Here is a 21,862-nt window from a genome sequence, read left to right as displayed (position 1 = left end):
TTTCTCTCTCACTCCCTCTCTTTTTCTGGATCATTTGCGGGTCACCCTTCGGACCACTTAAAAAAAATTATATTATCATTAAAATCTTAGTGTTTTGCCAATTATTTGGGGGCAATATCTTATAATAATCCCACAGGTTTGAGAACCACTGTTTTACCTGACATGACATCAGAATGAGAGGCTGAGTTTCCTGTTGACAGCCCCGGGCAACGGGGGCATGAGATGGGTTCGTGGTGCGTGGTGGGGCGGCGAGGGTCATTTTTCCATGCATGCGTCACATGGGTTATTCTATCTCTTGTATCCAGTGGTGTTCGTGTGAGCTATCAGACCGTTACGATTTACATGATTTATGCTTTGTTTTGTGTGGTTGGTTGGTTTGATTATGATTGATTTGACAGTATGTATCTCTTTTTGTTTTGTTTGGATGCATGCTAATGGGCGTAGTCGGTGTCGTTGTCTCTTCTTTTTTTATCGGTTTATTGGTTATGTTTTTGGTGTCTGCATGCCGGGGCCTGACACTGCTAAAGACAAAGGAGATATTGATACCTGGTGTGACAACTTTACTTTCACCCTAATCTTTGAATATTGTATGCCGTGGGAAAAGACATGTCTTCTCTGTCTGAAGCTGCAGAACACCGATGTTTGATTGGGGAGTTTCTTTTTCATTTCTTCAATCGGGTGAATGATTTGAACGTTTCACTGTTGTGCTTCTTCACTTTCTGCACAATGTGGATTCCTGTCTTTTTGGGGTCTTGTGTAGTAAGGCTTGTAATCATCACCATTTTATCAAAACTTGGGCCACGATTTAATTTAATAAGATCACGATTTTTCAATATGCTGCGATCACTTCTGTTGATTATTAACCCTAATATAAAAACTTTAATCAATATATATTACATTTATCATAATTCATAGTAATATTAATAATATTAATAATAATAATATGTTATGTGTAATAACTATAGTATTATAACCCTCTCTAGGTGTGGAAGAAAGGCTCAGACAGTATCACGGTTCACGCGTTGGGAGTCCTCACAGCTATCATGAGTAACTCCCCAGCTGCTAAGGTGAGGCCCTTTTTATGTAGTACCTATGTTGTACAGTATATCGAATAAGGTTAAATATTTAAATTTTTTGAATAGTTACCTTTGAAATAGTTATATTTTAGATTAATTTATTTAACCTCCCTTCTCTGCTTTCTTTCTGTAACCCATTAACATCCAATACTACAGTACAATAAAGTATAAAACTCTAGTATTTTAGTTCAATCATTTTGACATGACATACTTCCAGTATTGAGTGAGAATCTGGCAAATGAAAGCCACATTTCTTCCATTCTTCTGGGATGTTTCACCGCGTGGCCCATTCCATTGGATAGAAGTATGCCAGCCAGATATATGTTCCCTATAGAGCAGCCTCTATTTCCCCCACAAACCTATTTCTTTCTGTTCCTCTCTCTGCGTCTCAGGAGGTTTTCAAGGAGCGGATTGGCTACTCCCAGCTATCTGACGTCTTGAAAAGCCAAGGTCAACCAACCAAGAGGCTTCTGCAGGAGTTAATGAACATGGTGACTCATTATCTGTCCTGGTTATCATTTCGGTCGTAGAAATCGTTAGAATCAGTACATCTTATATTTGATTTGCAGAGGGAAGGAGCTGTATCTGATTTAGCCTCCGGTGACTGGGGATATTAATGAGCGTATATTAGACTTAATCACTTGAGCTCTACTTCTATACTCGAACCATTAAAACATGTTCATTTCTATAACATGGTAATACAATAGAATTAAATAGTACAGTATCTACTGTACATACAGTATGGCTCACAGTGTGCAATCAGACATTAAACATGCAGCAGGTTACACAGGGGAGAGTACAGCAGCACACATTTGAACCGAGTGATAGAATTCTACTGATTAATGACGGAACTGACTAAAACAAGGATGGAATCGAGTGAAATAGAATTAGGTTGTGCAGTTGTTCCAACCAGCTACCTCATTTCTCAGTGTTATTGTATTAGGACTGCTGTTGACCTGAAAACATCGACCGTTCAGCCATTTGAAGAACAATAGACACAGACATATCCCCTTGTCAGTTCTGGTCGACTCTTGTTTTCCCTCAACCTCTCTTGGGAATCAATCGAATATGTCTTAAGGCCCCACTGGGCGCGATAACGATAAAAGATAACGATAAAAAATATTGTTTTCAATTGAAGTGGATGGCAGCGTCCACACCACAACGATAAAGCCGGCACAATTGATGTGAACGCCAACATATCCTCATCGTTATCTTTATCGCGTCCGTTGGGAATTAACCACGAGGGCACACTTGGACACATAAGTTAAGAATTATGTGTTGTTTTATCGTTACCACAGCAACCAATTTATATAGCTTGAAGATGTCTGAATACACAAATCAGATCTGTGTACACTCGCAAATAACAGTATGGACAGTCTGTCCTAAAGATCTCTCTCTCTCTCTCTCTCTCTCACCAGGCGGTAGAGGGTGAACATGCCCATGCCCACCACCTGGGCATCAGCAACGACCAGCCCCTGCTGCTGCTGTTACAGTGGCTCCCTGAGCTCTCTGGCCAGCGGGACCTGCAGCTGCTGGTGGCCCAGTGGCTGGCCACCGTGTGCGGGGGCTCGCTGTCCTGCCGCACCGTGGCGGTGGAGGCGGGCATGGTGGGCGCTCTCCTCCAGGTCAGTGGGGTAAAGTAACTACAGGGTTCCCACGGTCATGAAATTCCTGGAAATATTTTGAAATTAGAAAAATATTTTTCCAGTACTGGAAAAGTTTTGGAATTGATCAAGGGTCCTGGAAGGTACTGGAAAAAATAGCTATGCATTGTCTTTGGTTATTGATTTCGTTAATACCTCTGAAATGACAAATTAAACATTGGCCAAATTGTCAAATATTAGAAGCAGAAATTGTGAAAATAGCAGATCTACATGTTGCGAGGCGTTGTGAGCATGTAGATCGGCTATTTTCACAATAAAACCGTGTTATACAAAATTCCACTACTCTTAGTGCTCGTCATGGTGCCGGGGTCCCCAGTTCAAATATGATTATTTCGGGGGTCACGGCCTGAAAAGGTTGAGAACCACTGGCATACACTATCTGTCTTTGGGCATTGCGCATAGGAGTAAGCGACTCGTTACTGAGCTGAATCATTGTTATATAGTCCTGGAAATCAGGTTAAATATTCTGGAAAAGTTTTGGAAAAGCTTTGGAAATTAATTGGTAAAGATGTGTGGGAACCCTGTAACTATGAAGAATGACAGTGTGGTTTCCTCTTTATCGTCTGTATAGCCAAATTGCCATGTGAAGCCCTGTTGGGCAACCACAATAATCATGTGAGGCTTGACCTATTTATAGTCAAGTAAATTTCCTATTTATCCACCTGTTTCCGCGGGAGTTTACTGGAGATTATTTGGACCACACTTCCGGTTTAACAGCAGACATACAAGCTCACGTCGCGTCGCAGATCCAGCCCGTTGTGAGCTTGTAAATCACACTCGGTACGCACACCGGAAGCTTGGTACAACGTCTGCACAATGCACTATGGGGCGTTGGAAACCCGTGGATAGTCTGGATTGTTTATCTAGAAATAAACAAATAAATAAATAAAGTAGCACTGACTAGTACTATAGTGTGTGTTGCCCCTCTTGGGCAACCACACTAACTTTGTAGATTTACTTTGTAAGTGCTATACTTTTAAGTAGAATCTTGAGGTGTTTGTGCTTTACTTGGGTATTTCCAATTTCCAATACTTTTACTTCTGCTCCACTACATCTCGGAGCCAAATATTGTACTTTTACTCCTCTACATTTATTTGAAACATTTAGTTACTAGTTACTTTGTAGATTTCTATTATTACAAAACATACATTAATTAACCATTTCAGCCATGTATACATTTTGGTCATTTGAAAATAGCCGATCTACAAGCTCACAATGCGTCGTGTGAGCTTGTAGATCGGCTATTTTCAAAAGATGGTTTGTACATTTGAAAACTCGTTCTGCATAATGAGTTTTTGGTACTTCAAGTACATTTTGATGCCAAAATACCTTTGTACTTTTACTCAAGTGCACTGTGAATCCCAGACTTTTACTTTGTAACAGAGTGTTTTTACATTGCAGTGCTGATACTTTTACTTATCAGTAGGACATGTTTTCCCGCCTCTCCTCCAGGTGCTGTCCCAGCCCCAGTGTCTGGACCGCCAGTGTGCCGACGCCCTGCTGGGCCTGCTGCAGTCCCTGGGCTCGCTGTGCCTCCGTCCGGAGGAGCTGAAGGGCCTGCTGCGGCTGCTCAGGGTGGACCGGGAGGACGGCGGCGAGCAGGCCAAGGGAGCGCACCCCTACTGCACCCGGATCATCCGGGTGCTGTCGGCGATGGCGGCCAGAGACGGCCGGGACAGCGCCTTGCAATATTTCGATCTTACGCCCCCCATGGCGGGCATCATGGTGCCCACGGTCCAGCGGTGGCCGGGCGGGGGCTTTGCCTTCCACGCCTGGCTCTGCCTCAACACGGAGTTCCCCCCCTGTGGACCCCAGGACTTCTCCTCGTCCAGCGCTGCGCCCGCCAGCAACTCTGGGACGGGGCATCATCAGTACAACATGGGAAAGGGCCCGCGCAGGAAACAGCTGTACAGGTACAGTCAGGGGCGTCACAAGGGGGGGAGAAGTGGGAGTGAGTTACTAGTGCCCAAGGTGGAGGGGCCTTATTATTTTATGCTTTAACTATTGAAAAATAGCAGATATACAAGCTGCACTCGGTGCTGCGCTATAGATCTGCTATTTTTGAAAAGTCGTGAGGGGGTCCCTGGAACTAAATATTCTGAGATGGGGGTCCGTGTGCAAATGCATATCATTTTGGGGGTCCTTCACATGAAAAGTTTTGAGCACCACTGACATAGAAACAAAAAACCTTAGAAGGATTTGAAATATTGTTTTAGATATTTGTTTGGGTGGTGATATCCACTGTACAGTTATTGGTGCTTATCGCCCCCCCTCAGCACCAGTTTTGGCCCTAGAGGAATTTGGTATGTTACTGTCAAAATATGTATCTTCAGAGGTTCTTATTTTATCGGATCTGAATTTGGACTGGTTAACTAGCAAGTCAGCTCGACTGAAGCAGATTTGTTTAGACCTAAACCTGTCCCAGCTCATTCAGCACATCACTAGACCCAACACAATTAACCCCTTAAATTCCACCCTTATTGATTTAATTTTAACTAACAAACCTTTCAAATACCCTTTTAGTGGGGTATTTGCCCAAGGTGTTAGTGACCACTGCCCCATAGCCTGTGTTAGAGTGGCTAAAGGAAACAAAACTAGTGGTCGATTGATTAAAAAACGTAATTTTAAAGTTTTTAGAGAATTAGCATTCTCACATGATTTACTTCACTCTGGCCTGAATAGGGTCATTGCAAGTCAAGACCCTGACATAGCTCTTAATCAATTTATTACTGTTTTTAATTCTGTCACTGAGAAACATGCTCCATATAAGAACTTTAGAGTAAAAGATCGATCAAGCCCCTGGTTCTCTGCAGATCTTAAAGAAGCCCTTCGTAGCAGAGATGTGGCTTGGTCTAAGGCTAGGAGTTCAGGTGATCCAGTAGACTGGTCATCTTTTAGGTTGCAGCGAAATAAAGCCATTGGTATGGTCAGAAAGGCTAAATCGGGCTATTATTTATCTAGTTTTGCTAAAACACAAGGAAATGCAGCCAGTTTCTGGACAGTTGTTAAATCTTTAAAAGCCAGACCTGCCTCCTCTCTCCCGTCACAAATAAATAGTGAAAGTGGGGTTGTTTTTAATAAACCTGATATTTGTAATGTCTTTAACCATCATTTTATACTTTCGAGTCAAATTTTTGACAGGCAGCCTGTCGACCTGGCCCCCGCAGATCTTGGCTGGGAAGCCAATGACAATATCCCGATAAGCTTCTCCCCTCCAGGTTTCTCATTTAGACCTGTAACTCATTCTGAGGTTTTAAATGCTCTTTCGCTAATTTGCACTAAGAAATCAAAGGGTTCTGATGACCTTGACCCATATTTATTGCAGCTTAGTGCAAATATTATATCTTTACCCCTTGTTCATATTTTTAATTTATCGCTCACCTCAGGCAAAATTCCTGCTATATGGAAAGATGCAGAAGTAATACCACTTCATAAAGGTGGAAATCAGAGTGATTTAAATAATTATCGGCCTATATCTAAGTTGTGCTGTCTTGCCAAGATCCTTGAATCTCTTGTTAGTTCCCAACTACGTGCATTTCTGAACACACACAACTTACTTCAACCTCAACAATCTGGTTTCAGACCAGGTCATAGCACGGTGACAGCTACAACACTAGTCACAAACAATATTCTTGACGGTCTGGATAAACACAAACATTGTGCAGCCATTTTTATTGACTTGTCTAAGGCTTTTGACACCGTGGACCATCTTATTTTACTTCAGAGGCTATCCTCCTTTGGATTGGATGACCTTTCTGTGAGATGGTTTTCAAACTATTTAACAGGGAGAACACAGGCCGTTGTGGCGGATGGTTTCAAATCCAGCTCTCTCGTAATAAATAAAGGTGTTCCGCAAGGTTCAATTTTAGGCCCCCTTTTATTTACTCTTTATATGAACAACATTGCACGTCCCTCCTTGCTCTGTGATGTCCATTTTTATGCGGACGACACAATTCTGTACAGTATTGGACCGACTGTTGAAGTGGCCACTGAGAACTTGCAGACTGCCTTCAATAGGTTCCAATTGGCTCTATATAGGCTTAAACTAGTTCTGAATTCAAATAAAACAAAATGTATGCTATTTACCAGATCTGCTAATCCAAATGCCTCTAAAGGTATATTCACGCTTAAAGGCGAAAACATTGAGCTAGTGACATCTTACAAATATCTGGGTATTTGGCTAGATGAAAAGCTTTCATTTAAGGTCCATGTAGAGCACTTAGCCAAAAAGCTAAGAGGACAAATTGGGTTCCTCTACAGAAATAGGTCTTGTTTCTCTCTGGTTAGTAGAAAGATTATTGTTCAGTCAGTTATAATGTCTGTTTTTGATTACGGTGATGTGCTGTATATGCATGCCTCACTATCCACATTGAAGCCTCTCGATGCCGTCTACCACAGTGCCCTGCGGTTTATCACTGGTGACGGTTATCTTACCCATCATTGTGTGTTATATGAAAAAGTGGGTTGGTCATCTCTCGCAGTTCGTAGAGAGAAACACTGTATTTTATATATCTATAAGGCCTTGTGTGGTAAGCTTCCTGTGTACCTATCCTCATTTCTAGTTCCAAAAGTCACGGGTCATTCAACTCGTTCACAGGCACATATTAGATTTACCTGCCCCCCTATGAGTAGTGAGCAAGGAAAGACTGCCTTCATGTTTTATGCTCCACATAAATGGGACAAACTTCAGGACTCGCTGAAATTGGTTCGGCTGGCCTCAATAGAGACATTCAAAGTGCTACTGGAAGGTACACTACCCAGTGGCTGTTCTTGTTTCATTTAATTTAATATGTATCTGTAACAGTGTACTATGATTTGATTGCATGTTGTATTATTGTGTTATTTTCATTGCTTGTATTGTATTGTGTCATATGCTGTGATCAGGGTGTCCTCGAAAAAGAGTGCTTGCACTCAATGGGCTCCCCTGAATAAATAAAGTATAAAGAAAGAAAGAAAGATATTCAAAGATTTTTTCAAAAATAGCAGATCTACAAGCTTGCAGCACGGCACTCGGTGCCACGCTGTGAGCTTGAATATCTGCTATTTTTCAATAGTTAAAGCACAAAATAATTAGTAGTGAATCCTTGTACCCAGGGCCCAGACTTTGTTGCGACACCCCTGGGTACAGTACCACAGGGAGGCAGGTGATGGTGGATGGAGACATTCAATGTGTAATAGAGCTCAACCCATGCCAGATTTTTGGGTCCAATGCCAATCCCCATTTTGGAGAGTCCTGCCACAGATTACCAATGTTTTGACCGATATTTTGTTAAAAGGTCCACTTGAACTTCTTAGATTTTCATTTAAGTTTCCATTTGAGAAAACCTTTTTTAAAGGCAAAGTATATATACACATATAACTTTTTTACATAATTACTTACAGTAAATGCCCTATAAAAAAGAAAAAGGAATCTATCAGCTCTGTATAAGCTTGTTGTCTATCACTTTAAACCATTTTGTATTTTTTGTAAAGTTTCTTTACAGCCAGTGGTACCGGACTAGAGGCCTTCTTCACAACGGAGGGTGTGCTGGTTGTAGCTGTATGCACTAAGAAAGACTACATGGCTGTACCACTGCCAGAGACACCACTCAATGACTCTTGCTGGGTAAGATGTATTTATACTTCAAGTTAAAAAGTATCTGAAAATACAAATTTGTCGAGCCACACTCTTGCGATGATTAAGTAAAGTAAAATCGCCTTAAGGTTGGGCACATGATCTGTGAGACCTGTGACCTTTACAGAAAGCTAGTTTAAAAACAGACTTTTGTTTCTAGAATGGTCAAACAAGTTCAAACAAACATACATACACTGCAATAAAAGTCCTACTATTTTTGGATGGTCTGTACCGCTGTTTATAGAATTGAGCTCTGAAAGAGCTAGGGCCAGGGTCATAACAGCTTTTGACTTGCCCACTTGTCCAGCTGTTATCTATACTATAATTTTGCGAATGTCTGTCTGAGTGAGTGAGTGTCTGTCTGTCTGAAACAGCGTTTCTCCTCGGTGGCTGGAGCAATTGATCTGAAATCCCATCACCATCAGCATATGAACACACCTGACATAACTGTGAAGGCCGTTTGTCACTTTCACAAATCGTATGCTGTATATTAGCATTTTTATGGTGTATCTACTATCTATTCTGCATCTAGCATGAGGTGCATCTATTCTGCATCTAGCATGAGGCAACATGTTTAACCAGCTCTCTCTGTGTGCGTGTGTGTGTGTGCAGGCAGGCGGGTGTGTGCGCAGGCGGGTGGGCGGGTGGGAGGGCGGCCTGGGGGGGGGGGGGGGGGGGGGTAGCCATTAAACTAAACGGGTATTTCTTACATTGATGCTCCTACATATTATCATGCAAGCACCAGTTAAAGTTACTTTCCATCCCTCATATACTGTATGCACAGTGCACATCCCATAACCCACACACTGCACATCATTTTGGAGCTCATATCTTTGAACGGGTAAGGGCTAGTAGAGTTAATTAACTGGAAAGATGCAATTGGAAATTGCACTTGTGGTTGCAGTGATGCGAGTCACACTTTATTTCTGTCTTACCATTTGAATTTTCCCCATTCAAGTCAATGGGGAAAATGTATTCACTAATAAATTAATGGCCATATATGGAGATCTCTATTTCTCTCCTTGTCTCTTTTGTGCCCATTATGGAGATCCCTGATGTCAAAAATATTAAAGCATATCTTCGGAATGCCCATATATGGACATACTTTGTCAGTCTCATGTGGTCTATGATGTCAGACATCTATGATGTCAGTCCTCTCCATATTTGGGAAAAGTTAAATTTTTAATTAAAGTCAATGGAGAAAATGAATCCAAGAATACATTTATATAAATGAAACTATATCTCCCCTGCGTGTCCTGATGAAGCCGTTCAATTTGGCCACCAAAAATGTGGGAGTAGCGCAGCAAAATAAAGATTTATCCTGAAAGATGGATAGAAATAAACTGTCAGACACACGACTTCAGTACATTCCGATGTTTCCTGTTGAGATTGGCACATTTCACACAGGTTTTTTCATCTCACTCACTTCACTTTGTCTGCTGACCTCACTCAGCAACAAAATAGACAGAAAATAAACAAAAATAAAAGATAAAACAATTCACAGGAGGCAAGCAGTGATCACCCCATGATGTGCACTGCAATGTAGTTTCAAATGCACTACATTGCAGGTGCTTTTTGAGAGTGAAAAAATAAGAAGACACGTGTGACATGTGTGATCTGGGCAGCTTGCCCCAGGAAATGTGCCAATCTCAATAGGAAACAGCGGTATATGTTTTGTGTTCTCAGAGATTATATGTCCTGTCCTCACTGCTCAGACTGCTCAGAGTTTAGTAATAGTTTTTATTAATAATTGTATAAAATGTTCACATGGTCAGCTATAAGGTCCTTATTCAGTTTAAATCTCTAGTGCTGTTCAAACCTACAGTAGCAGGGAGAAGATAGAATCAACTAGAATCCTCTGATGTCTCCCTACTCTCTTCTTCTTCTTCACAGCATTCGGTGGACATCGTCCACATCCCCGGACGTCGGCCCTTTGGTCAGAACCTGGTCACCATCTACATCGACGGAGAGCAGTGCAAGACCGCCCAGCTTCGTTTCCCTTCCCTCAACGAGGTAAAACAACCCCCCCCCTCCCCCCATGTAGAAAACAGAACAGAGTCTATTGTATTAGGCCAGAGAACTTCATTAAAAGTTCCCTTTTCAAAGGATCTAATTTCCATGGCTATCGTCGCCCACTTCTCCTGTCCCGCACCAACGTCTGCCACTTTGTTCTGTTATTTGACTTCCTCTCCTCTGGTGTAAAGTCACTATGTACTTTTACTTAAGTACTGTACTTAAGTACAGTTACTTTACTGCAGTATTTCCGATTATCATTACTACTTCTACTCCACTACATTCTAGATCCAAATATTGTACTTTTACTCCACTACATTTATGTGAAAACTTTAGTTACTAGTTACTTTACAGATATTAATTATTATATTATTATAAAACATACATTAACCACTTTAGGCCTATTTTAGACATATTTGAAAATAGCCGATCTACAAGCTTGTAGATCTGCTATTTTCAAACATTTTGTACTATTACTTTTGGTACTTTAAGTATATTTTGATGTACAATACTTGATATATGTATGTACAGACAGTACATTTTGAATGTCTGGGCTTTTACTTGTAAGGGTGCACACACACCAAAATACCTATGAGAGTGGAATCCCCATTCCGCCAATGCATTTCAATGAGAATGGAGAATTTTTTTGCAGAAATCCTCTGCTGGCATGAAACCGCTCCTTTCCCATTGAAATGCCTTGGCGGAATGCGGATTCCACTCTCATAGGTACTTTGGTGTGTGTGCACCCTAATAGAGTATTTCTATATTGAAGTATTGATACTTTTACTTAAGTAAAATAAGTGAGTACTTTTTCCATCACTTCTCTCCCATCCAGCCGTTTACTTCCTGTTGCATCGGCTCGGCCGGCCACCGCACCACCACCACCAGCACCACCACCACCTCCCCCACCCTGCCCACGTCCAACTCGGCGCAGGCGGCCGAGTTCGCCTTCCCCGGCCACCACCCTCACAACCTCACCCGCTCCCAGTCCTTCCCCGCCACCTTTGCGGGGGGCGGCGGCCGCTGGGGGTCCCTGCGCGACGCCCCCGTGCACACCATCCCGGCGGGCCTGCAGGACACAGAGTGGGGGACGCCCTCGTCCCTGGACGGCCTCCTGGGCACGGCCTTCATCTGCCACGAGGCCCTGCAGCCGGCACACACCAGGGCCCTCTACGCTGCAGGTAGCTGAGTCACACTAGCGAGTTTAAGCTAGATGATTTTCAACGGCAACGCCAGGCGGACTACGGCTGCTATGACGTAATCGCCGTAGCGGTCAAAATGGTTAAGCAAAGCCTCGGCGGCGACGGGTTCCCAATCCCACCCCTTTCACTGAACGCCTTGGTTGCCATGGTGACGCGTACACGCAGCAGACGGAGTAGGCGCTACGTGGGAAGGGACCTTCTGCCGTTATAGAGACGGCTGCGGCGACGGCAGGTTTATCTATCGAGCGCGGATAATTTCCGGTTACCGTTGTCATCTGCCGTTGCCGTAGCGTTGCTTAAGGTCGCTACTGTCTCCGCCACAACAAGTCTCTCTCTTGTTTGCTGGCGTCCTTAACCACTGTGTCCCAAACAGTGGGTCGGGAGTCGAGACCCATTCACTCTACACCAAATATATCTTTGACGAAAATAGCCGAACTACAAGCACATCTACAACTGAGCTTGTAGATCTGCTATCAGAATGTTCACTCCCAGAATGTGGACGCTAGGGTTCATGTTGTGTCTTTGTATTTTCCTTCTCTTTTCCTCACTACTGTATAATATGAATTGGTCATGGTCACACACCAAAGGTGCTCCAATATTCACCGAAACATCATTATTATAGTTATTAAATACCACAAGATAGATACAAAATTATAAATTAGGGCGAGAATATATATACATATAATATTTATATATAATAAGTATTGTTTAAAAATCACAATGGACGCCATGTGAGTTAGAATGATTATGGTATGAACGTAAGTGTCTGTTCTGTACATTTAATTCCTATGCTTTCTGTCTCCGCAGGCCCCAACTATGTGTCCTTGTTCAAGGCAGATGGAGAACTGTCAGATCTCAACAGCAAGCTGCTGCTCTACTATACTCCACAGGTGGTTGAATGGAACACAGCAAAATAAAACTGCTGCATATTGTTCATAGGAACAACAACTAAAACAAAAGCTCAATTAATATTTGTGTGTGTGTGCGTGCGTGCGTGTGTGTGTTTTGTGCGTGTGCATGTGTGTGTGTGTCTCTCAGGCCTTCAAGAGTCAGATCTGTGTGGATTTATCTCCCAACCACCAGTATGATGGCAGGCTGACAGGCCACAGGGTGGTGAACTGGGACATAAAGGTGAAGCTCCTATACTTCCTCTGCTTATTGTGTTTCATGCTCACCCTGTCCTCTCATGGATTTTTATTATGAACTCATTTACGTTATCATTGGACTCTTATTGCTCCCCGCTTAATATGAAAGTGGCTTTGTGCATAGCTAGTTAACCACTTATGCCCTATAAACGTTGTCATATGATGGTTAGTGAAAACTGCAGTCCTACGAGCTCACAATGCATTGGATTGCGACTAAATCTTTTTTTTTCTTTTTTTTTTTTTTACATTTCGGAACAATTATGCCTATAATGACATAGGCAAACTAGGGACACCAAGTTGAATGTTTTTTTCTATCACTCGTTCATCTCCCTCCCTCAATCTTTGCCTTATTTACCTAGCTCAGAAGTGAAACTTTATTTGTACAAGGACAACCTTGATCTGAATAGAATATTTAATTCTGCTTTAACACTGCTTACTGCTTACATAATAACTAGTTGTATATATCCTATTCAGGAAAACACCAAGGTTTTTTTTTTGGCATTCTTTTCTTAGTGTACTTACTCCTGTGTGCTTCTGTGTTTATTCCTTCTAACCGACAGATTCTGCTGTTAGCAGACAGTCTTGAGAGATTAGGAAACACTGTAACATGGATGGAGCTGTCAGTATTCAATGAATCTATAGCCCAAACTAAATCATCTTGTATCGTCTTTCAAGCCACTAAATGTCTTTGAGCTTATATTGTGGGTGTTACAATAAGCTCCTTCCCTTTTGACATGGGACCGTGTTCCAGGCTTTCTCCGTCTGATCAGAAAATCCTAGGAACGAGGTTAAATGATGTGTCTCCACAGGGTCCCTCAGTATGAAATGACTTTGACAATCACTGCACGATAATCTAGAAACTAGTTAAAAAGTTGTTCGGGTGAATCTCATTCGTCTCCTCTTGAAACTCCTTTTTACTTTCCTCTCCGTTTTTCCACATTCTGAGATTATATGCGTTGAAGCATGTGCTACTGCCTTCTTGGCAATGCATCTTAACAAATCAGTTCCTTATCTCGTTGAGTTGACAGGCAGCACTGGCAGGGCTCATCTCTAGAGAGTTCTAGAGACAGTGAGAGGCAGATTTGGCTTGCTGGGGCAACAAGCTGCTAGTGAGTTCCCATAAGTTGTGTGTTAATCAGAGCAAGGAAACAGCATCTGTTACACTTTAGTGTAGTATCCAGGGAGACATTTTTTGCTTGATAACTGGTCATTTTAGGGTGTTTTTAATGTCTGCGGAATCAAGAATTGTTCTCCGCAGAATTCCGCAGAATCAGGATTGTTCTCCGCGGAATCAAGACTTTTTCTCCGCGGATTCCTGGGGGGACTAATTAATGTTTATCGTGATAGAAAACACTCACAATAATCGTATAGTGGAGATTGAAATTTATCGTGAAATTATCCTCCGTCATTCGATAGTCTTTTTTTTTTTACTCTACCAAATCTTTCGCGTTGTGACGCGTTGTGAGCTTGTAGATCTGCTATTTTTTGGCAAAATTGCGATGATATCGTAAATCACAATTATTTTGGTCACAATAATCATGACATGAAATGTTCATATCGTCCCATCCCTAGTTGGAGTGAAGCCCACAGATATATGAACGTGTGTTCTGTTCTCTTTAGGACGTGCTGAACACAGTGGGAGGTATGGGGGTGTTGCTGCCCCTGCTGGAGCAGGTGTGTGAGGCAGAGCAGACAGACAGCGGAGGCCAGGAGACCTCTGACCTGCTGGGACCAGAGCTCACCACCTCCAGGGGACCTGCAGCCATGCTGCTGCCGCTCAAGTCCTCTGGTCAGTACTGTGTGCTTGTTGGAGATCGACCCATGACTGATTTTTTTTATGCTGATTGTGATTTGGGTTTTTGAATTCGTCCTAATAAAAATAGTGAAATAATGGACGATGTATCGGTCTGGCCAATGTATCCGTCTGGCTCTGGTGCGTGTATCTTTATATAGCATGTGTTCTTTTATGTGAGACGTACAGCTCAAGTAACAATTTCAATTTGCAAACCCTGTTAGCATGACCAATTATGTTATTTTGACAGTGACCGTGATCATGACCTTGGCCTTTTGACCAAAAGTGTAATGCCTACTGATAATTCACACTGGAAATGGGGATTTGGGCATTCTTTTGTAAACATGTGCACTTGAATGTGAATGTAAGTTGTTACACTGTAACAGTGGTTAACCGTAGTAGCATTAAGCTATATTTCTAGATGTATAATCACTACACACACCAACTGCATCATTGAGTTATATGTTGTTCAACTGATGCCACTACTTGAATTCAGAGAACAGACAGAGACCACAAATAAAACAGCATTCAAATAGCATTTGTCAATCTGCCACCTGTCCTTCTGAAAATGTTTTCACAGCCTTTGGTTAGACAGTTGTCTCTTTAACAGCTACGGTTTGTTTATATAAAAGAAATCAAAACGAAAGTGAAACTTGACCGGCATTTATATAGAACACCCTGCCTTTGAAGTAACAGCTTTTTATCCTACAAAATTGTGGCTCTGGACCAAGTAGGGTGCCACCCTACTTGGTATATGAACCACACTAAGGGTGGTTCATACACCCCATCAGATAAAGCCTGGCACATCTATTTCACTTGCAGAAAACAGGATTCGTAGAATAAATCATCTCAGGGGCTGTAATGAGCGACACACATCGTGAGACGTGACAGAGGCGGAGGAGACGAGGTGTCCTGTGGTGCGGAGCTGCTGCTCGTGGCTGTACACTGTGTACAGTGTGTGGCAGATCTTGTCTTGATTTCTCTGTGTGCCTGTTCTGTCTGTCAGAGGGTCGACTGGAGAGGAACAGCATCGCAGCCTTCCTCCTTCTGGTGAAACACCTGATTCGTAACCATCCTGTCAATCAGGAGAGTCTGCTGCAGTGCCACGGCCCCAGCGTCATAGGAGCCATGCTCAGCAAGGTAACTAAGGATGCTCACTTTACTACAGCAGTCTACTTATCCAGCCCTATTTTATACTTTCTTGTGTCGTTACAAAATAGTCTACAAGCACACACATTTTAGCCTATAATGACATGCCCAAAATAGGGACACCAGCTTGAAAGTGGTTATGGTTGTAATCAGGTACTGTTAAAAGGGTTTTTGCATGTGGTCATCGCCTTTGATTAGTACTGCGATCCATGCGCCTAAATTCTGGCAATCTGAGCCCCTTCGACTTCCACTATAAAATAAAAGTTAAGCTTGATCAGCCAAGTGGTTTTTGAGATTCGATCCAGACAGACGCTGTAAGACGCACATTGTAAGAAGGCAATACTATACAAAAACAATTGCACCATGTAAGGTACCTGTGTTTAGTGTTGTGTGCATGGGTCCGTCCTAGTAACTCTGGGACCATGCACACAGCAGCTAAACACAGGCACGTTTGGTGAATATTTCCACATGTGCAGGATCACATGTCAGTGCTGTGTGCATCCTTATATCTCATACAGTACACTGTTTAGATGTGTGATATGAGATGGTCAACGTACAGAGCTTATACAGTACAGGCTCTCCGATGCTGTAGTGGTGCATTATGGGAGAGGAACATTTTAATGGGGGTCCAGCAGGATGTGTTGGTGTATATGAGTTTGAGGTGGGGCATCCTGTAAGGAAACTCTTTTCTAACAATCACACACATGTCCATGTACACGCACGCACAGTCATGCACACGCGCGTGTGCGCACACACGCACGCACACACGCACGTGCGCGCACACACACACACACACACACACACACACACACACACACACACACACACACACACACACACACACACACACACACACACGGGTACAGTACATACATTGGTGTACAGTATGTGGTCAACATGGGAAAAGTCTATCTAATTAGAAACATAACAGAAAACCTTCCTACTGATTATAGACAAATTCAAATTACGTGTATGATTTTCATTTTTGCAAGATAATGTACAACCTTAAGGACTTATTAGCACAAGGTTTTATGTTTTATGTTAGTTTTCTATACCCAGTGCAGATTATATTATTGGGTTGATTGTTGATTGCGTTCGGGAACCAGTTTAGGCCTAACCAACACATTTGCCTTGTGTTTGTCCGTCGTGTTGTTGCGCTGCTGCAGGTTCCGGGCAGCAGGATGGACATGAACGTGCTGATGTCCTGTCAGTTCCTGCTGGAGCAGGTGAGCTGTGAGGGCAACGCTCCTCTGCTGCAGCAGCTCTACCAGCACCTCCTCTACGACTTCCGCATCTGGACCAACAGCCACTTCGCCGTCTGTCTGGGTCAGTGCTTCTCAACCTGGGGGTCGGGACAAGGGATGGGACGATAATCGTCATTATCGTTTATCGTGATAAAAACACTCACAATAATCGTATTGTGGAGATTTAAATGTATCGTGAAGTTGTCCTCTGCCATGCACTGGGATCAGTTCACCTTTTATTTGCAGAGCTGCATATCTAAAACCCCTGTTTTCACTAGGCAAATCACTCTAGCTAATCTCTTTGCCAAAAAATTGCCATCTACAAGCAGTGGGCCCGCAGGGGGGTCCCTGGATGACACTGAAATGACACTTTAATTAAGGACCTTTTTAATTATTTCAAAAACAAAGAAAGAAAAGAAATAAGACCATGGTTGAATCAAAAGTAATCAAGAAACCTATAGTCTACTATAAAAACTGGTCAAACATTGGCTAAATTGTCATAATAAAAGAAAGAGGCTTTTTTTATAGCTGATGTACAGTACAAGCTCACAACGCCTCGCTCTGCCCGTGTTTAGTGGTCAGATGGGTGGGCCCACGTTGATTTTGAGAAAATATACCATGACATTATTTTTACATACATGTTTGAGTGTACATTCTCAGAGTTACAGACCCATAAGGGTCAATTTGAAAACCCTGGTGGTCCCCGGCCCGGTTACTCACTGCTAGTACGCCCAGTAGGCCACGGAAGTACCTCCATTTAGTGTTTTTTTTTCCCACATATGTTATATTATTGGAACAATTTCAGGGGTGTCATTTGTGGTCCCAGGGGATGGCAATCGCCACCCGCTAGTGCTCAAATGTACGAGTGTGGCATTTTTTTTGCAGATCAATCAGATTTCAGATCAATGCTCGCTGAGTGGATCTCAATCCCACACCCATCCATGTCCATGTGACATGTAGCACATGTTATTTTTCAGATACTTGTTTTCTTGTCTTGCCAATTTCAACCCGGCATCTCTATTTTGAGCATGTCATTGTTCGAGGAACATTTTCAATGATTTACACTGGTTATCTTTGCCACTTATTTTACAGTGTCACTGTGACCACCGTCAACCAGCATGTAGTTCCTTTCTTCTTGGTGGAGCTTCTGCAGACAATTTTCGTGTCCATCAAAGTTGCTCATGTCTCATTTATATGCAAATGATCGTTTCGGAGAACAACAAAAAAGGGATAGAGACGAGGCTGTAAGCACCTTGGAACCAAGATTGAATACATTAGTATTTTATAGTCCTAACTAGGTTGACTATTAAAGTCAATCTGTGCTCCCAGGGTTATAATTATGTACTGTACATCGTGTTGTGCATTAATGCAGCTCTTTGGTATAATTTATTGAATGTGGGTGGATTCTGTGCGTCCTTGCTAAATGTCACATCATAAAAGGCTGAGACTCTGTTCTGTTATATCACTAAGCACAAAGCGCACCCAAATTCACCTAACCCTAACCGTACCAAAAGAAAATGGAGAAATCCCTTGTAAATAACTTGGACATAACTTTCTCACCGCAGGCCACGTGAAATACCTGTCATCTGTGATCAGGGAGGGCAAGCAGCGCATGAGGAGGAAGTACGGAGTGCAGTACATTCTGGACAACATCAGGACCTACTACAGGTGATGACCGCAAGGGTGGCACTGGGACTGCATAAGCTCTAAAGCATCCCTATTCTAGAGGGAGCATTCATAGAAAATAACAAATAAATCAATGAAATGCATTGTAATTATAAAAATAAATAAAAAAGTCTGGAATAATCGTGATATTGATTTGAAGTCGTACCGCCCAGCTCTAGTATAGGGTTTTAGTGACATGCATGTTGATTAATTGATTGAATCATTACTTTATTCCAGTCTACATTTAAGCCTCATTGACACATTATATAGAATTATTGCATGAACCTCTGACTTGTAAATCCAATGTGTTTTCTTTGCATTAGCCTAGAGAAAGACGGCAGCCCTCTGTCGGAGGAGAGGCAGACGGTGCAGGAAGCTCTCTTCAACCTCCTCAATGACTTCCTCCTGAAGTCTCCCACCGCGGAGGAGCTCCACAGCGTCATGGCCTACACGCTGTCTGTTGGAGAGGAGCGGCAGGTGGCGAGCGCACGCACACACTCTCACACACACACACACACACACACACACACACACACACACACACACGCACACGCACACGCACACACACACACATTGGCCATGACACACTGAAAGCATCACTAATACCAGTAAGACTCCCTAATCGGGAGATAAGCGACCGTAGGTGGCTTATCTCCACAAATAGGGCAAAAATTTGTTTTTCCAAAATCTTCCTGATCCATGTTGATGACATGAGTGTAGACATGCTGTGTAGTGATATTCGTGATTTTAGGGCAAAAACTGTAGGAGCAGTGTCCAAAAATGTGTTTTAAAAATCGGCCTGAAGGTGGCGCTACAATAGGGCCATGTGAGAAATGAGGGGTGGGGTCTCCGCGTTGCCTTTGCGGACGAATAGGTACCAACCCCGGCTCTCCCGGACGCTCCTAGCCCGAGTTACGGCATTTTATGGGCGCTGCAGTGGCAGGGGGTCCTCCACTGGGGGCGCCACCACTTTTGCATCCGTTCTGGAGCACCAGGAGTCGGTGGTCCCCGGGAATTCCCCGTGAGCAGCCCCGTTGGGGTGGTCATTTGGTCATTTTTGCACATTTGGTCATTTTTTACATGTCCCTGGGGCTCCGGGGGTCCTTGGAGGTTGTAGGTTGGCAGGCAAGGAGTGTGTGTGTAAAATCTGGCATGGATCGGGTCAACGGGTGCGGAGATATAAGCAGGGAAAAAGTGTGACGTGTGACAGACTCACTGACTGACTCACTGACTCACTCACTCACAGACAGCCGGTGGAGGTTTCTACAGTAAGTAGCTCCTTACGGTCGCAACAAGCATCCCTGGCACAAGCATCACTGGCACAAACATCACTGACGCACGTCAAGAAAAAAAAAAGATAGGTTACTATTCTGATTGCGCTGGCTCATTTTGGAAGGTCTGTCTGTGCCACGCGTCGACGCGTCAACATAGCACCGAGCTCTGACTGAGAGACACGTCAACACTAGGTCCAATTGACGCCTCCAGTCAGTGTGGCTGCAGCCAGCCGTGTGTCGGCGCATTCACATATCATCGTTCTTGTCCAAAACCTTTTTACCTTTCAGGAAATGGAAAACAAGAACTTACAGTATGTCCCAATGGATCCAACACATTTATTATTTAGTTACAAGCTTGTGTTAATGCTTTCATTGGTTAAATATTTATAAAATGAAATCCACTGATAGAATTAAGCAGGTTTCACTCACTGTCACTTTCAATCCAAAACATTTCCAAAATAGAGAATATAGCCGGACTACTACTGTATACATTATAAGGTCACAACGCGTCGCAATGCTGTTTCCGCTACTCAGGGCCGTAGCGCGTCTAATCGGCGCTCTAGGCGAGCTCTCTCGAATGTGCCCCCCCACTCCCGCGCGCGCGCTTTTGATTTTTGCGGGTTTTGCCGTGAGTCGGTTTTGGGCCGGTTTTGGGCTGGTTTGGGTCCACTCCCTCCATTTCGGCACCCCCTCGGCGCCCCCTCTAGGATGGCGCTCTAGGCGACCGCCTATACCGCCTATAGCTAAAAACGGCCCTGCCGCTACTTTTGCGCAACACTCTTGTACGACGTAGGGCAAAAATGGGGGTACGTGTACCCCTAGGGGTACGCAGGGGTACTGCGGGGGGTACGTGTACCCCTAGGGGTACGCAGGGGTACTCCGGTGGGTACGTGAAAAAAACTAGACAATTTAGTGTTATGGTCAATGATAAAACATTGACAGACTTTGTGTGAACCTGCTCATCTGTAGATTGTTAAACCAAATTACAGTACATCAATACCTTGACTAGTACAACTGTTATTGAATAGAAAGCGATGTTTATTTGCCATTATGCTGTTTCATTTTGAACATATCGGCATGGGAACTGGACTTTTGATGTAATTTTTCTAAGCGAAATGCTGGAGTCAGGGGAAGGGGTACTCGGCTTCAGAAATCAGTATAAGGGGGTACTGCAACCAAAAGGTTTGAGAACCACTGGCGTAGGGTATTAATATACGCAGGGGAAAAGACATGGAGATACAAGGTTTCTGCCCTACAGTGACGATGATGGTGCTTGGTATGGTGCATGAGTCTGGCTCAACTCTCCAACTCCACTCTATTCGCCTTCATCAATTTCTCTGTGGGAGTTTGGAGCTGTCATGTTCTGACCTTCTCAGCTCACCACATCACTCTCTAAATCATGGAGACTCAGATGGAGATCTCATGTTGTTGTGACCCTGTGAAGGCATTAGGCTCCCTATAATCTCTGTCTAAGTTACACATAGGGAGTCACTGGTGGAATTCCATCCTTAAACCGCACAGCAGAGGTAGCTCCAAGGTCATCCTTAACACGGCTGCCGTGTTAAGTGGTCAGATGGGCCTTTTCAGAGCATGTTTATTTTAATGATCAATCAATCCTTTGTGCACCGGCTTAGATCAATGGAACTAACATAGTTTAAGTTCCTATTTATCTGTACAACAATGAAAACACATTTTCAAGCTTTTAAAGAAGAAATACCATGACATTTGTATTATTATTATTATTATTATTTGTTTTATCATATTTCATATTAATGTTATGTTATCAATACAGTCTTACTGTTTTGCCAAATATTTTGGGGCCCAATTGCAATATTCTCCTGGTCCACCAGGTTGCAAATTGCTGCCCTATATACAGTATACTTCGTTGACCGGAGGCGGAGTCCCACACTGTCCCATATCAGGCCTGCACCTTTGACGCAATTTCTCTTTGACGAAAATAGCCAATCTGCACCTCATTCAACACCTACAAACTTCTGTATGTCTATCTCACTTCTTCCCCTGTC

General features: G+C 43.1%; 1 protein-coding gene across 1 annotated transcript in view; it reads left to right on the top strand.

Annotated features, from left to right (window-relative positions):
* The window catches only part of nbeal2 (neurobeachin-like 2), a 110,303-nt gene that overhangs the window by 35,144 nt on the left and 53,297 nt on the right, over positions 1-21,862 (top strand). Inside the window, exons 11-24 of the mRNA XM_080754576.1 lie at positions 984-1,067; positions 1,469-1,567; positions 2,495-2,701; positions 4,193-4,653; positions 8,213-8,345; positions 10,248-10,367; positions 11,203-11,548; positions 12,377-12,459; positions 12,608-12,700; positions 14,335-14,503; positions 15,513-15,646; positions 16,822-16,981; positions 18,465-18,567; positions 18,888-19,041. Of these exons, the coding sequence (XP_080610702.1) occupies positions 984-1,067; positions 1,469-1,567; positions 2,495-2,701; positions 4,193-4,653; positions 8,213-8,345; positions 10,248-10,367; positions 11,203-11,548; positions 12,377-12,459; positions 12,608-12,700; positions 14,335-14,503; positions 15,513-15,646; positions 16,822-16,981; positions 18,465-18,567; positions 18,888-19,041 (2,346 nt within the window). The remainder of the gene's footprint in view (positions 1-983; positions 1,068-1,468; positions 1,568-2,494; positions 2,702-4,192; positions 4,654-8,212; positions 8,346-10,247; positions 10,368-11,202; positions 11,549-12,376; positions 12,460-12,607; positions 12,701-14,334; positions 14,504-15,512; positions 15,647-16,821; positions 16,982-18,464; positions 18,568-18,887; positions 19,042-21,862) is intronic.

The sequence above is a fragment of the Nannobrachium achirus genome, assembly GCF_963921795.1.
Source record: "Nannobrachium achirus genome assembly, chromosome: 2".
NCBI lineage: Eukaryota > Metazoa > Chordata > Actinopteri > Myctophiformes > Myctophidae > Nannobrachium > Nannobrachium achirus.
Note: the sequence above shows the minus strand (reverse complement) of the source record. Positions and strands in the feature narration are given on the sequence as shown.